At 37.9% G+C, this 14,903-nt stretch overlaps 3 protein-coding genes across 3 annotated transcripts; all 3 read right to left on the bottom strand.

The window, feature by feature from the left end:
• Positions 1-130: 130 nt before the first annotated feature.
• LOC131786329 (ubiquitin domain-containing protein 2) lies at positions 131-4,671 on the bottom strand. The gene is given in 4 exon segments (XM_059103371.2): positions 131-2,355; positions 4,101-4,229; positions 4,232-4,327; positions 4,452-4,671. Coding segments are annotated over 4 exon segments (702 nt in total). The 5' UTR covers positions 4,534-4,671; the 3' UTR covers positions 131-1,960.
• Positions 4,672-6,041: 1,370 nt separating this feature from the next.
• LOC131786290 (proline-rich protein 5) lies at positions 6,042-10,018 on the bottom strand. Its single transcript, XM_059103326.2, has 2 exons — positions 9,400-10,018; positions 6,042-7,827 (listed from the first exon to the last, which is right to left on the bottom strand). Exons 1-2 carry the CDS (start codon positions 9,961-9,963, stop codon positions 7,465-7,467), a joined length of 927 nt encoding a protein of 308 aa, XP_058959309.2. The 5' UTR covers positions 9,964-10,018; the 3' UTR covers positions 6,042-7,464.
• A 1,289-nt stretch (positions 10,019-11,307) lies between these two features.
• On the bottom strand, positions 11,308-13,484 carry LOC131786265 (uncharacterized). The gene is made up of 2 exons (XM_059103295.2): positions 12,263-13,484; positions 11,308-12,157 (listed from the first exon to the last, which is right to left on the bottom strand). The coding sequence occupies exons 1-2, from the start codon at positions 13,473-13,475 to the stop codon at positions 11,322-11,324; spliced, it is 2,049 nt and encodes a 682-aa protein (XP_058959278.2). The 5' UTR covers positions 13,476-13,484; the 3' UTR covers positions 11,308-11,321.
• Positions 13,485-14,903: the final 1,419 nt, after the last annotated feature.

Here is a 14,903-nt window from a genome sequence, read left to right as displayed (position 1 = left end):
TAAAGGAGTGATAGGCTTCCAGAGGTAGAGGACAAGCAAAAGGAACAGTTACACACATCACTGCCTCCTTAAAAGGGATGTTCTTGACACTGCCCTTAAACAGGAGGAGAAATAAAAAGGGACACCCACAGAGGTAGCAAATAATTCTTTTATTTCTAACAGAAAGGGTTTCATCACAGGCAGTGATTGATAAGAGAACTTTAATGTTAAGGGCAAAACACCCTGCAACTTGTAGAAGATTGAGAAATGAGTTAAGCAAGACAAGCATCTGTCACCATTAATCTATGGTCACTATTCTATAATTTCTTGAGAGAGAACAATCTACATTGAAAATAAGAGCTGAACACTAGATTTTAAGGGATTGCAATTGAGCAATATCAGACTCAAAATTGTGTTAGCTTAGAAGCATGCCCTCATTATTGGCAGTGCAAGACCTGCATTTCTTTGCCCATGTGAAGATTGGGAACAAGTCTGAGAGAGATGTACCAAGGGGTCTGGCACCAATAATCAGTGTCACACCCCTTGCAAACCTCTTCCCAGCTTACATTGCTCAAGAACTTGTATTTTTCCATAGGCAAAGAGACACTCACAAAGCACTAAGGATAAGGATCTGCTCTTAAGCTAATAATAATTTGGCACATAACCTTGAGTTACTTGTTATTTTGAAATTCAGCATTAAACTGAAGATGGGGTATTAAATCTCTACAAACTCAAGAATCCAGTCCAGTAACCTCTTGCCAAAGGTGTAGTAAGGTTACTAAATTCACAAACATTTAAATCAAGCATAGGCATAGTAAGCCATTGACACCGATGATACCCAGTTAGTATTCAGCCATACATGGACATCCTTCCTGCATCAAATGTTCATTTTTCATGTTAAGATTACTGGTCCTTAATGATGTAAGGCCATCCTCTTAACCCTTTGACCCCTAAGAGATTCCCAGAAGTTAATAACATCTAACTTCTCCTTACCATTCCAACAAGTTATCTTGTATACAGGTTATGAGAACAGAGAAGCTTATCAACCAGAGGGTGTTACTTTGGAATAAGACCAACTTCTCCTGTCTAATTTATAAGGAACAGTATGGCAGTCATAGGAAGAATTATTCATTAGATCTTGGAGTTAAAGGGTTCAAATATTTATCATCCTATCATCTAACCTCATGTTATTTTAACAAATTAACAAGGTGCAATATACTGACACATTAACTGATCGACACAATTCTTTTTCTTGCTAATTTTAATTTAACACATATTAAAGATTAAGACTTAAATTTAAACACAATTTGTTTTTTCTAATGTCCTAGCTTGTATTTAATATCAAAAGTATTAACCCTTTAACTCCAATTAGTGATTAAGACAGAATTTCTCCTTACAATATCTGTACAATATCAGGCAGACAAGTGATGAGAATAAAGAATAAGTCTTAATTAGCTAATCATTAGTTGATCCAATACCAAATTCTCAAAATTTGCATCTTTAGAACTGTACTTAAGACAGTTAAGATAAGTACTAGATAAAAATGGGATTTTGGGAGTGAAAGGGAACTTGAACTCAAGTTACCTTCATTAATTGTTTTGTTACTTTTCTTTGCCCAACAATTGACTCACTTTCAAGAAAGGGATGATGGTGATGAAAAACAAAACATTTTAAAGGGATGGCCTGATTTACATTCAAGTGTGCATTGTTCGTAAAAGCTGGGTATGTCCTTCGGGAGAAGATGATGCTTGAGGGCAAGTATAACATTCTTGTAATAACATTGTGATTAACTTCTCAGTTGTTCCAGGCAATTGGCAGGCATACCCTGTTCTCACTTAATTTCCTTTAGGCTGTTTTTCACTAAACCAAGTGCCTGAAACAGGTTCCTGGTTGAGAATTCTTCTGTATGGGTGTTTGACACTTCATAGGACATAAAAAAAGTTTGTAGCAGCGAAAAATGCCTGCCTTGAGTTACAACCTTTTAGTTTTCAACAGGTGTAGGTTGTGGCAAAATTACTTGCACAACATGACCTTTGGGAATTTTCGCCTCTCCTATTGTGGTCTTGTCAATCAACATTCGCCCTGCATAAAACCATCTCTGCTTGGATGGCTCAATCCCTTCCAGTTTTTGAAGCTTTCTCTTAATTTTAAGGACAGTGTCTGAAGTATATACAGTCATTTTAAGGTCCTTGCCAGTGGACAAGCGAAGTTTAATATACAGTTCTTCCCCTGTGGGCACTGAGTCATCATCTTCAACTTCTGCACTGGCCTCACCACTAACATCTTCATCTCTGATTAAATTTGTTGGCTTGCTCACACAATAAACTGGGAGGACATATCTGTTACCAAGTTCATCATATGCATCTTGCAATGATCCTTACAGATAACAAATTTAAAGTTAATGCATGGAGAACTAGGTAATCTTACTCACTTAAGCATCATACCCCAACCCACAACTTTCCTCAAATTTTGTTTAATGATAAAAGTATGAGGTTCTGAAAGCACTCTGGAATAACCTGACTTGTCATCAGTCTTCAAAAGTGCGAGACAGAGGAAGGGTCACACAGTGAATACCTTTTACTAACCAAATTTGAGGTCCAAACTGTAAGTAACAGACGGAGTTTTTCTGTTTTTTCATAAATCTGAGCGGGGTTCCATAACTTACAGTACAAACCGCGAAAAAACAGTTCGTAAGATATTTCTTATATGTCTGAGTTCAAATGGAGGGGAAATTTTTCAATTCAAACAAACATTTAAATTGAGTAGGTCAGTGAAATACAGCCTGCTAAACTGACCCATCATGACCCATCATGACCCATCATGACCCACATACTACCTGAGTGAGAAAATAAAGGGCAAAATGAGACAAGATGATCCTCTGCATTCCCAGCTCTCCCTAGATACTTCTAAACCTCTAATCCTGAACATCTGAATAGTGATTCTCCCTTTCTGTTGCTCAGTTTTCCTTCAAATCAATTACCAGAATTTGGTATTCCATATGGAATCCACCTTAAGCTGATTATCATGCCTACTCTCATTACCTGTTGGCTGAATTAATTGAAATGGGGGGGGGGGGGGATGGAAACAATGAGCACTGCTGAATCACCTTTCAAATTTAACCTTGTGTTTACCTGCAATTACCACTACCCAAAATTTAAGTTTGTCGTGTAATATCCTGTTTTCTTATTTTCCTACAATAATAATTGCTACAACAGATAAATAAAATTTGTATGCTAGACAGGCATTCAGTTTATGAAAAAAATTGACAAAAGTAATTAGAATAACATTAATTGTGGTCTTGAAAAAATTTTTAGTTAACATCTTGATTGCTGAGAGCTGTGACACTCACAATTCATGAGCAACACAACTACTCAGCTAATACATTCAAATGAGCATCTAAAGATACATAAATGTCTATTGATTGTTCAGGAAAGGAAATATTCAATTTTCTTTGACATGATAGGGAAGTGTATTTCTAATGCACCTCCCTTAGGCAAGAGCAGCTTTCGAACCAACCGGCTGGTCAGGTGAGAGCAATTTCCGCTTCACTCACACGAACTCGATATGTTCAGCTACAATACGATCAACATAAACTCCCGCATAAATTAGAGTACATCTTGGTGTTTATGTCGAGTGATGTCTCTTGATATTATATTCAAGGCTACAGCTTGTTTGAGTTTCCATTACCATTTAAGTAAACAACTCAGCAATAGAACAGAGAACTAAATATAGTCTTTTGGAAGCGCGATCAGTTATCGAAACATGTTGAAAGTTGGCAATTGGACCATCTGCCGTATATACACAGTCTTTCATGATTCGCGAGTGCATTTTTAAGAACAGGATGCGAACCTACTGTCTTGCATCTTAACAACAACAAAAATAAGTATTGCACACGAACTTCAAATCCGTTTTTTGACGTGGTAAATCGCTATGGGTATATTAGATCAGCCGATTAGAGACGTTTAAAGACTCATAGGAATACCGAAAAAATTTACAGAGAATTCTACTCGGACAAAAAAATTCATCGCTATGGTATTTCTTGCGTGACTTGAGCGATCGTTCGACATACATTTTTAGTTCCCTCGCCGTGCTCCAAATTAAGACAACTTCTCAGCGCTCACCTGTGGGAAGAGTAATGTTTGCTCCATCTACAATTGCTTGCGCCCAAGTATGATCGTCCGTTTCAGCAGCTGCTCTTAACGCATCCCAAATCTCCTTCCGCCCTTCAAAAGCAGGCGCAGTCTCCCAAACTCCTCTCTTTTACTACGGAGTTGGCCTTCTGTAAGAGGAATTTCAGAAGTCCATGGCGGTCTCTCTTTCTTCAGTGGTTGATTGCGACCCAAAGTAACTGCAAAAAATAAAACAGTATCGATCAACTCAAAGCACTTTAGTTTTTTTAGTCCCCGTTAATCGACAATAGAACTTGTCAAGACATTAAGCGAAGATAGAAACTAGTGCATTAACTACAGTACCTCCTGGCGTACTACCAAATTGATCGCTACCAGAGCTGACTCTTATGCTTGGATCTCGAGATGTTCCCATACAACCACCCATAGTTATGACTGATGAAGAGGGTTAACCAAAAAGAAATTACACTGCACCGCCAAAAAAGGGGTAACAGAGGTCGTTCTCCTCCATTACGTTGCAGATCTTTTCCCTCTGCTACCGTACGAAAAGTTCCTGCGAAATCAATTGATATTCGCTCGATACGTGACGTCAGAGGTAAACAGAAGTGGACATGCGCGCTTGTATTAACATTTTCTCATTTTCCCATTTGTTCAATTTATTGCATTTCAGTATTTCAGTAAGTAATTGCCGAGTGACCCCGGTTCACTTCAGCTCTTATGTAAATGGCACTGAAATTTTATCCGGACTCGCGCATCTTTCATTTTATCTTGAAGCTTTCCCCGATTTTTTCCAACCCCCGATCATTTTGCTGTTCTTGAATGTGTGTTTACCACAAATTTCAGCCATCAATCCCCCTGATCTCTTTACTTACAAAAATTTACATTCCCTGACCAAATTAATGCAAAGCTTAACACACATCCTTGCCAAATCTCAGTTGTGTATACCATACCATAGAAACTTAGAAAATGAGAAAATTGCTTTCTTCACTTACAATGGGATAAAAGTGGCCACAAAAGCTTTCTTCGGCCTTCAATGACATAGCGAGTGACCTTAAATTTTAAATCATTTTTCTGTCTTTGAATCAAAAATCTAATTTGTTTTTTCAAAATATAATTCTTTCCATTTTCCTCTTAATATGATACAAAAGAGACCCAGTATTCTGCTGTTACAGATGTCTTAGAAATGGTAAAAGCAAACCTATTCATGACTAAAAAACTCTAAAAGCCACTTATAGTTTGCCAAGTTTAAAAAAAGAGTGTGCTGAGAAAAAAGTTTAGCCCTGAGGATTTCTTTTATTGCACTATGCATGAATTATGAAAGACTACAAACAGCTGTTTTGTTTATCAATTCTGTCCTGGATGGGAACAAAATTTTTCTCATGTCTTCAGTAAACAGACAATAACTAGAGCCAAAATGTGACACCAGTCTTCAATGCAAGAACTCAACCCATTCGTGACTAAGTTAAAGCAAAAAAAAAAGAAAGTAGCAGGAAATACTGTAGGTGGTAAAACAAAGAGGCCCTTCACAGGTTCTTGAACTGAGACAAACCCAAATCTTGAATCATCATCATGAACCACATGAAAAAAAGAGAATTTGAATGGTTTGAGTTTGTTTGAAAGTAACAGTAAGTTTTGGAACCCCCTTAAAAATCTTGTTGAAGAGAAAAGCATAGTATGCAACAAACAGGTTTAAAGCTAGAATGTTTTCCTCTCAATCACAAATTTCACTGAATGTTGTTCAGTAACTATCAGAATTTTTCATTAGCAAAAATTTTCTTCACTGAGTTCAACAATATTGAAAGCAGTATTAAATACCACTAACCAAAGATACATTATGATTACTGATCAAGAGCAATGTATAATTTTATGACAATAATTTTTAATCTAAGCAAGAAATTATAACTTGTTCAAGGGCAGACTGGAAGAATAGACTGCTAAATGTAATAGAATTTCTTTTATTCAGGAGAATAGGTTTGATCATCTTTGTAAAAAATGTCACACTATACATGAGTTTAGAATTAATGACAAGAAACAAAAAGAATCACAGATGAACCTGAAAAGCAAAACCCAAACACAAGAGCCTGCCAGTAGGTTACCCTAAAACTCCTAAGATCTGATTGTTAATTCTCCCCTCTAGCTATTGCACATTTCCTTGTAAATTGGTCACAAGAATTTGGGGTACAATCAAGGTAACAACTTAAACCTAATAAGTTTGAGTTTTCTCACAACCTGTTTGCAAGATGATGTATGGATATCATAGGGAAAAGTTACGAGTGAATCACTTCTGGGAGTTAAAGGGCTAAACAGACATCCTAATAGGTTTTATAGGCAGCTGTAAACAACAGGTTTCAATTAAAGCTGTTATTACCAAGTGTAACCCTAATAGCTATCATGTACCTTTTACCATTCTATAGTGACAAAATGTAACATGTAGAGTTAATTGAAGAATGACAAATTTTCCAGCCTCTTAAAAATTAGTTACTTAAAAGTTTTATTTTCATTGCAAGATTTCTATTCTATTGCAATATTCCTTTTTTTTTTCAAATTATACACCTTGCTTGTTCCCAGAAATTACCACTGTTTTTAGTTTCTTGACTTGTAATTTGTGACATTCCTGAGAAAAACTGCAAACAGGGTTCACAGGTAAGTAAAATGTTTGGGTAAAAAATTTATTCAAAGATAATTGAAATGGAGAATGGAAAATTCCAGAGAACAGAAACACCTTAAATTTGATAATTACTAAAATAAATAGTTTAAATATTATCAAAACCAGTCAGGTAAAGCCAAGGAAATGCAGGATCCCCATAAAATATGACACTGACTGAGAAATTCAAAAAAAATATAATCATCTCTTGCACTTTTCAGCACAATTTTTGAAAATAACTTTCTTCATATTCTGTAGGAAATAATGATTCTCACTACACAACTGGGAAAACAAACCCCACATTGAATTTTAGCCTTCTGAGGCACCTAGCTCTGTGCAAATTACACTTCAAACTTCTCTATCCTCATTAACCTGAGGTGGTGTACACCAGGATAAACCTATGACAGGAAGTTGGTTGTCACAACTTTGAACTTTACTCCTCAGAATGACTAACCAAAGTAATGGGCCTACTGTTAGTAGCACTTAGCCTCTGAGCTGGCCCTTTTTATTAATACTCCAGGATGTGCATTTCCCTGCTCATGGGAGGATTTGAGACGAGTTGGGAGTAGGGAGAGAGGTTAGTCTGGGGTCTGGCAATCATTATCAGTGCTACCCCCTGCAGATCTCTATCAGGGGTTGCCTTACACTATCTTGCAGTCAAGGAATTGCTCAAGCTGAAGCACTTACAATGAGGGCTTAACTCATGTTTGACTATTATGTAAGAGTGGACGTGCTGGAACTGAATACAGAATTATGCGATGAATCATTCAAAGATTCAGCAGCAAAAGTGAAACGTCTGTTTGGTCCTGATTGTAGAGAAGTCTCATGAAGTCTGTCAGCTGAGTACTTGGACTGAAGTTCCAAAGATCCCACACTAAATGGACGTGGTTTCTTCTCCAAATGTGATGCAGTCTCTGACTTATTATTCAGTTCTTCACTTTCACTTTTTTTGGAGTCCAAAGAGGGTTTCACAGGTTTGGTTCTCAAGCCTGTAGAACTTAAGTAAGGTGACACAACAAACGAAATGAGATGTTCAAGTTTTCTGTAGTTTCTGCTAGTTTGGTCATCATGAACGCCCTAGTAGACAAATAGACTTATCGTTATGGAATGAAAAATATATTTAAAAAAATGTTGCATTTATAAGCTATAACCTTTTTCAAAATTCTTGAAAAAATTCCCCCTTGTCAATGTTGGTAGAAAATTGGGCATCATTGAAATAGAGGCAGGGTGATTGAAAGAAACATGATGAAAGTTAAATGAAATATATGATATTTTGACCTGCAGATGCAATACAAGTTAAGAGCTTATCTTCACAGAAGAGGTTAAAAAAAGAATTGAAAAAAGAAAAGCTTTGATGGGATTTGAACCCATGTTTCCCAGATACAAGAGTAGTAGATTTTATAAAATTAATTTTGAGTTGAATGTCACTTTGCATAACTTAAAACCCTTTTTACCTTAGCTGCAACAGCATATTGTCACAAGTCATGTTACTTATTGCCCTGTGACATTCTGTTTGATCATCATATCAGATATATCTGTCATGAAGGAAATCAGGACACTTGGCAAAACTATCATCAGCACAGAAGCATGTGCTAGTTATACTCATTGTCAGTTAATTTATATTGCTGAAGAAATAACACTTTGAAATTGGAAATATTTCCAGAAATTTGAGGGTAAAAGACCCTCCCCCTTACCGCATAAAATGTCTGTAACTTTTCAAAAGTATGATTTCTTATTCTAAACTGAAACAAAAGCTGACAAATTATCAGGTGCTCCACCTGTTAACCCTTAAACTCCCAAGTTCTGACTGTTAACTCTCCCCACTACTTTCTGCACGTTTCCCTGTAAATAAGTTACCAGCATTTGGTGTTAGATCAAGATAACAACTCTTACCCAAGAAGTTTGAGTACTGTCATTACATTCTTTCTGAATAATGTTTGGATTTCATAAGGAGAGGTTATATCAGAAGTTAATCACTTCTTGGAGTTAAGGGATTAACCCTCCAACATTAGAGAGACTGGCAGAAACCTCACAAAAAGACTGACTGCGACAAGAAATGGTGATGTCAACAAAAACATTGCTGAACATTATGAACTTAAGAACCACACTATTAACTGGGACTATGCCCAATGCCTAACCTACATCAGTATACAATATTAATACTAGCATTAATACTTTAATAATATTATATTTCAACTAATGAATCACATCACAGCTAACCTGATCAATCAGTTTACAATACATGACTGACAACAACTACTGTACACATTTAACTCTGATGAAGGTCGTTGGAACATCAGTCACCACTACCAACAACATTCCTTCTCAAAATCAAATGTAACCCCCTGGTTCAAACAATTTATAACACAATCATTGTTTGCTTGAGAAAATTTGGCTATAGTAGCCATAATAATAAAGTTAAAAAGGATCTGACAGTAATTACTACTGATATGACAGTAATTAATAATGATATGGCTGCCTTCTGTTGTTGTAATGTTCATGAATGTACCCTTGGGTATCATTGTGATTTTGATCAATGGCTATCGTTCTTCAAATAATTATTGAAAAGCAGCTTACGACAAATTATAATTTTATACAAACCGGGTATTTCTACTTTCCCTTCTATTTGCCCAAATATAGGTCTCTCACCTGCAAAATCAACAGCATCTGTGCGACTTTTGGCGGAACAGTCAAGTCCATAACAAACGCTTCTTCCAATTTAGTTTTCAACACTACAACGTCGCGAAAGTTTAATAGAGCAATAGACCTAGTAGACTGAGCTTCACGGGACTGTATGTCTAAGAAAATTGCTTGAAGTAACGGCAATATCGTACAGAAGAAGTAAGTCCAACTATCTGCCAGCTTATCCAACAGAACCTCGCCATTTTTGTCTTTGACGTCTTCGCGTAGAATGATCATTCCTTTAACAAGTGATTCTTTAAACCATTCACAAATCGTTGAGCCGCCGACTTCCTGTTTCACAGATTTAACCTTTTCCGTAAGACTGCTTAATTCTGATTTTGCTAACTTCTTTCGTTGAAATAGGGCAGTTACAGCATTTGATACAGTGTTCCAATCTTCATTCTTTCCGCCTGCAAAAGTAAACTTCTTATCGGTAATTTTCGGGCTTCTTGGTCGCTGCACTCCAACCATCGTTACTGAACCATCCTTTCTTAAGAATTCACCTAAATTTGACACCGGCGACCGCGCCATGAAGGTAAAATAGCGGTAACTTCATAAAATTTAGAAGTGATCAAGTGCTCCATGAAACGGGCTGAAAGCACAATTTGGGCACTAGTCTCTTTCGGACAACTCAGTCCGTTGAAGTTCTTAAGAGTGAGAACGATAAGGATTGTGTGACAAGCGTGACATGCTGGGACCAGGGATTTAGAAAACTGAAGGGAGTTGTTGGTTGTTGCTATGGTTACCGAAATTAAAAGCAAACATGATTAAACCTCAGAAACGACGATTCCATTTCATCGAAAGTGATTCGGACACAGACTGAATAATCCCTTGAACTGTTTAGCCGGACTTTGAACTTTTTTGCGCCTTAAAGATGTGAAGATATCATTGCATATTATTGTTTTGATCGTACGCGGTTGTTTTGACCGAACGCACGGTTTAAATAAATTATTTTTGCACTTGATGCGCGCGCTTTGCTTATGCTTAATTATGCTTAGTCATCTCGTATTTTTCCATGTATATTATTAACCCGTAATCACATGATTTTTCTTGTGCAATTTGGAATAAATAAGCACCTGTTAATTTTTCAAAGACCACAAATTGCACTCGCCCTACGAGCTCGTACAATTTTGTTAGTCTTTAAAAAAATTTACTCGTGCTTATTTATTCCAATGCACTCGAAATCATGTAATTACCTGTACAAATCGGGCTGGTGTTAACCAATCACGTTCGAGAATTTTGTTATAGTTTTGATCAATATATATATATATATATATATATATATATATATATATGTATGTATGTATGTATGTATTACATATATATATAATCTGTGGCAAAATTACGCACTTTTAAATGACATCGACTCAAAACGTATACCTCGAGTCGTTGCTTTTAAGGTCATAATTTGCATCCTCGAGAAACAGGCTTCGTGCACGCTTTTAGCCATATCTTTACCTGGCCATTGAAAAACAACACCGTGTTCTCGGAATGCGCGCGCTTGTTCGCCTGATTACGTGATTTTTATGCGCGGTACAGGATGCGCAGTGCACTACCGAGGATTCACCTTACTAATAGAGCGATCACCGTCTCCTCATAGATGCACACCCAAAGCTACAAGTTCTACTTCTTCGCAAAAATAAGCAACTAAATATAATGTTATTATTTCAGAAATTGATTTTGCAATAAGAAGCTTCAATAACTTTCCAAAGTGAGAATTAATTTCTTTTCCTTTCGAAATTAGGACTTCTTAAGAGTTCTAGACAGACAAAAAAAAAAAAGGTAATGTTCTTGATTTTGATGGAAAAGTGCAACACAAAATGTAATGTATCGAACTTGTAACATGTTAACCAGCTCTGAAATTAAGGAATGTAAGCTCTGAACATTACTCAGTCTGGAAGCTTGCCGAGGTGATTATGAGGAAACATCTTCTCGTCTGTGGTTATCACCAATAGTCGCGATACTGCCCTTGTAAACATGAGGTAATTACTGGCAAGTTCATCATTGAGCCAGGAAATTGCCACTACCACTCGCCATTCGTATGAATGAGCGTTGTGTCCAAAATCCAATACTACCGCATTTCTGTTACTGTTGTTTACATCACAAACTGGAATCCCCTTTTGTGTCATTAGACGAGACAAGTCTTCTCTGGGGAAGGATGAAGTGAAAAGAACAGCGACCTGATGTAGAAAGTCACTTTCTGTCCACCTTTTGACTTCGTCCTCTATGACATTTGCAATGAAATTAAAATCAGAGTTCTCAAACACTGAAACAGATGGTCCACAAACGTGATGGCCAAGATAGTTTGAGACATCGTATCTTTCAGCAAAAGAAACGAATAGTTCCTTTGTTTTTTGTTCAAAACGATCAAATTGAGGTTGGTTTAATCTCTGTGATAATCCGAGAAGGGACTTCTTTGCGAACGCTTGAACAAAGTTGTAAACCTCAAAGGTAGATCGCATTACCGTTTTCAAGCAAGGAGGGTGAAAAACGTTGAACTTTTTGCAGAGCTCCCGCGCTTTATTCTGAATTTCTGCTGCGCTGGACAGCCCTCCTGTTACATCCTGAGAAACAACGGCTTCATTCCTTTGCATGTAATCATAAGCAACCCAACAATAACAATCTCGATCTGTGATTTGGGCCAGAAGTTTCTCCAACAGTTTTATCGTGTCTGGAATTTCGGCTTCGAAGGTTTGCATTTCATCAACAAAGAAGTGAAACTCTGCTAGATCACCTACGGAACCATTTTGAGCGTCGCTCGGGGAATTTCTTCCGGTACTGCTTGAAAAATCACTTCCGGAATCCCTTTCAGTATTGCTCACTAGATCACCTTCGAGATCTCTTCTTTGGAGAAGCTCGGAAAACTCAGGAGGGGAACAAACAGTCACTCTACTGGAAATGTTGTCGTCCATATTGTCCTCGAAAAACTCTCTGTAAAGATTAGTCAGTGAAGAGGGTGCCACGATAATCACCTTTTCTTTTTTCTTTTTAGCGCATTCTAAAGCTTTGAACTGAAGCAGAATTGTTTTTCCACAGCCAGATGAACCGTTGAAGAACTGTTTCCGTGGTCCATTCCAGATGCGTAACTGCTCGAGGTTCAGAAACAAAAACTTTGCTGTTAGGATATTCTGCCCTGGTTGATCAGCACTTTTCACGACCAATTCCGACCCGTCCCCACCCTGCTTAGCATACTTTTCATGGCTCTTTCGGAGAAAACTCTGCTTGTCAATCTTCTCATGAACATCCGACAGCGTTTTGGAGCTGACATTGCAATTCTGGCCAACCAAAATGGCTATTAGCTTTTGAAGTTGTTGCTTTTCGTCGCTGACAAATTCCATTGAAACAAAGTTACTTTGCCACCAGCTTGTGAAACTGCTTTTCGAGAGAATATCAATTCCTCGAAGACTGATACACTGCTGATTTCCTCGACCAGGTTCGCTTACGTTTGGCATGGCAATTACCTTATAGACAGGAATAGAAATTTCCTCACTATGATCAACATGCAAAAGGGCCCGAATTATTTGCTCACTAGTTTGAAGCTGTTTTCGTGCTTTCCCTTGAAGTGACTTAGAAAACTTTCTTGTTGATTTCACTTCGATGAGAATGACACCAATGTGATGATGGACAATCGCGAAGTCGATTTCGGCGTCCTTAAAGTTTACTTTCCCCAGATTAGCCTGACGATCAAGCGGCACCTTTTGGCGAATAACATTTGTGATGAACTTCGCAACTTTTACTTTCGGTACAACGAACATCGGTTGGTTAGTTTCATTCCCAAACTTTTCCAAAACGTAGAACAATTCGAGTTCGGCGCTATCTCCGTCAATATTCACTTTCTCGATTTCAGAAAGGGGAATTGCTCCTGAAGCCTCTCCCGTTGGAGCGATGTATTCGAAAGGAAATGCCGGTGGACACATGACAGTTTCATGATCTATAGCGTTAACATAGTCTGGGTAAATTCTACTGAAGTGATCTTCACAAGCTTTCAATAAGTCAGGAGAATACTTGCCACCAGGCTCTTTGACTACCACGGGATGATCCATCGGTTTAAGTTTGGGAAGGCCTTACTTTATCCACATTAAGAGCAGAATGCTGGAAAAGAAATGAACGGTCAATTTCAGACACTTCCGTTTTCGCAGAAATTTCTGTTTCGATTTCGCCTGGGGACGTCCCCTTCTTCTTCCTGTTTTATGTCCTGTCGATGTTACGTTAGAAGGGGTGGGTTTGCATTTCCCTTACGCGATCCAGGGCAAATTCCAATCTCGAGCACAGGGTCATTTCGGCTCCTTGTCATTGTGGGATTCCGGTTTTAACTGCGCATGACTACATCGTTAAAAAATTCATGACGAGCTTTGTTCAAGAAAAAAATTCTCACCAGGGAAGCGTAAAATGATCCATAGGCTTGTCAAAGTAAAGTGAGAGGGCTCAATCAGCAAGTGAAAGCGAGATGTTTGGCTTCAAACGTGAAATTAATTAAAGTTAACAATGTAAACAGGCGCGAGGATCCGCGCGGCTTGCGCGTTAGGAGTGCTACGTAAATTTAGGACTCTTTTGCACAATTTTCTCCTTGGAAATAACTACGCATTCATGGCATGAATGGCAATTTTCATAATTGCAGAATGATTCAGTGACAAGAACGGCTTAGCTAAGCCGTAGTGTGTCATGGCATTTGACAAACTGATTTGAGGATAGCCTGGTTATGGTGCGTGACATTACTATCAAGTAACAGTTGTTGTACCCGGCATGTTTTGTCCGTGATCTACAGATTTATTGGTTTGTGACATAAAGAGAGATTATCTGTTCTGTCACGACAATACCAAAATTAAATTGTGTCAGCCAACTTGTATTTCACTCTGATCAGACCTTTGACTCTAAGTCAGCATGGAGGCCGGTGAGACGCTCGCTAAGGACCTTGTTTTCAAGAGAGATTTCGACTTCATTATGTTCTGGAGATACAAGAGTATCATTTAACGCTTGAAACGATTGGGTAGATATTTTGATAATACTTTTCTGGCGTCCATACAAAGGAGCTCTTTCAGTATAAAATATCCTTTTAGTAAGTCCCAATCATCAGGTAAGCGCGGGAACTTATCCCGCGAAAATTCTGTGCGAAGGTACGAGTGTGTTCGGCGGTATCTGCGAAAAGGGGCCATTGTTCTTTCCTTAAGGTAAGGTCTTAATTGTGTATTACTTCGCGAGGAAGAAATTCTACTCACTGGCCTGACCAATTTGGCTTTTAGGTAAGGTTATATGCCTGATAATTTCTGTCTAGAGCTATATAATGACGCGCGATAAATCTCGCTGCTTAATAACCTTTGAGCGGAAAATTATGATGCCCAAACTGTTTATTCAGCAAAGCAAGGTTTACCTTTACTTCTGTGCTTTCGAAGCAAGAGAAGGGATTATTTCTGTAGTGGTAAGATGACAGATGCTTAAAATCACATGGTGTACTTATCCAACTGTTGAAACCT

This window comes from Pocillopora verrucosa, chromosome 1 (genome assembly GCF_036669915.1).
Source record: "Pocillopora verrucosa isolate sample1 chromosome 1, ASM3666991v2, whole genome shotgun sequence".
Classification (NCBI taxonomy): Eukaryota; Metazoa; Cnidaria; class Anthozoa; order Scleractinia; family Pocilloporidae; genus Pocillopora; species Pocillopora verrucosa.
The sequence above is the reverse complement of the archived record's forward strand: the minus strand, read 5'-3'. Positions and strand labels throughout refer to the sequence as shown.

What these genes read in the sequence shown, in the direction of transcription:
- LOC131786290 (XM_059103326.2), bottom strand. Translation starts at nt 9,963, where the DNA reads ATGGCGCGGTCGCCGGTGTCAAATTTAGGTGAATTCTTAAGAAAGGAT. An exon ending in AGATGCTGTTGATTTTGCAG is followed by an intron (nt 7,828 to 9,399) that starts GTGAGAGACCTA and finishes TTTGTCTACTAG; the next exon opens with GGCGTTCATGATGACCAAAC.
- LOC131786265 (XM_059103295.2), bottom strand. Translation starts at nt 13,475, where the DNA reads ATGGATCATCCCGTGGTAGTCAAAGAGCCTGGTGGCAAGTATTCTCCT. An exon ending in CCAAAGAAGAGATCTCGAAG is followed by an intron (nt 12,158 to 12,262) that starts GTGATCTAGTGA and finishes TAGGTGATCTAG; the next exon opens with CAGAGTTTCACTTCTTTGTT.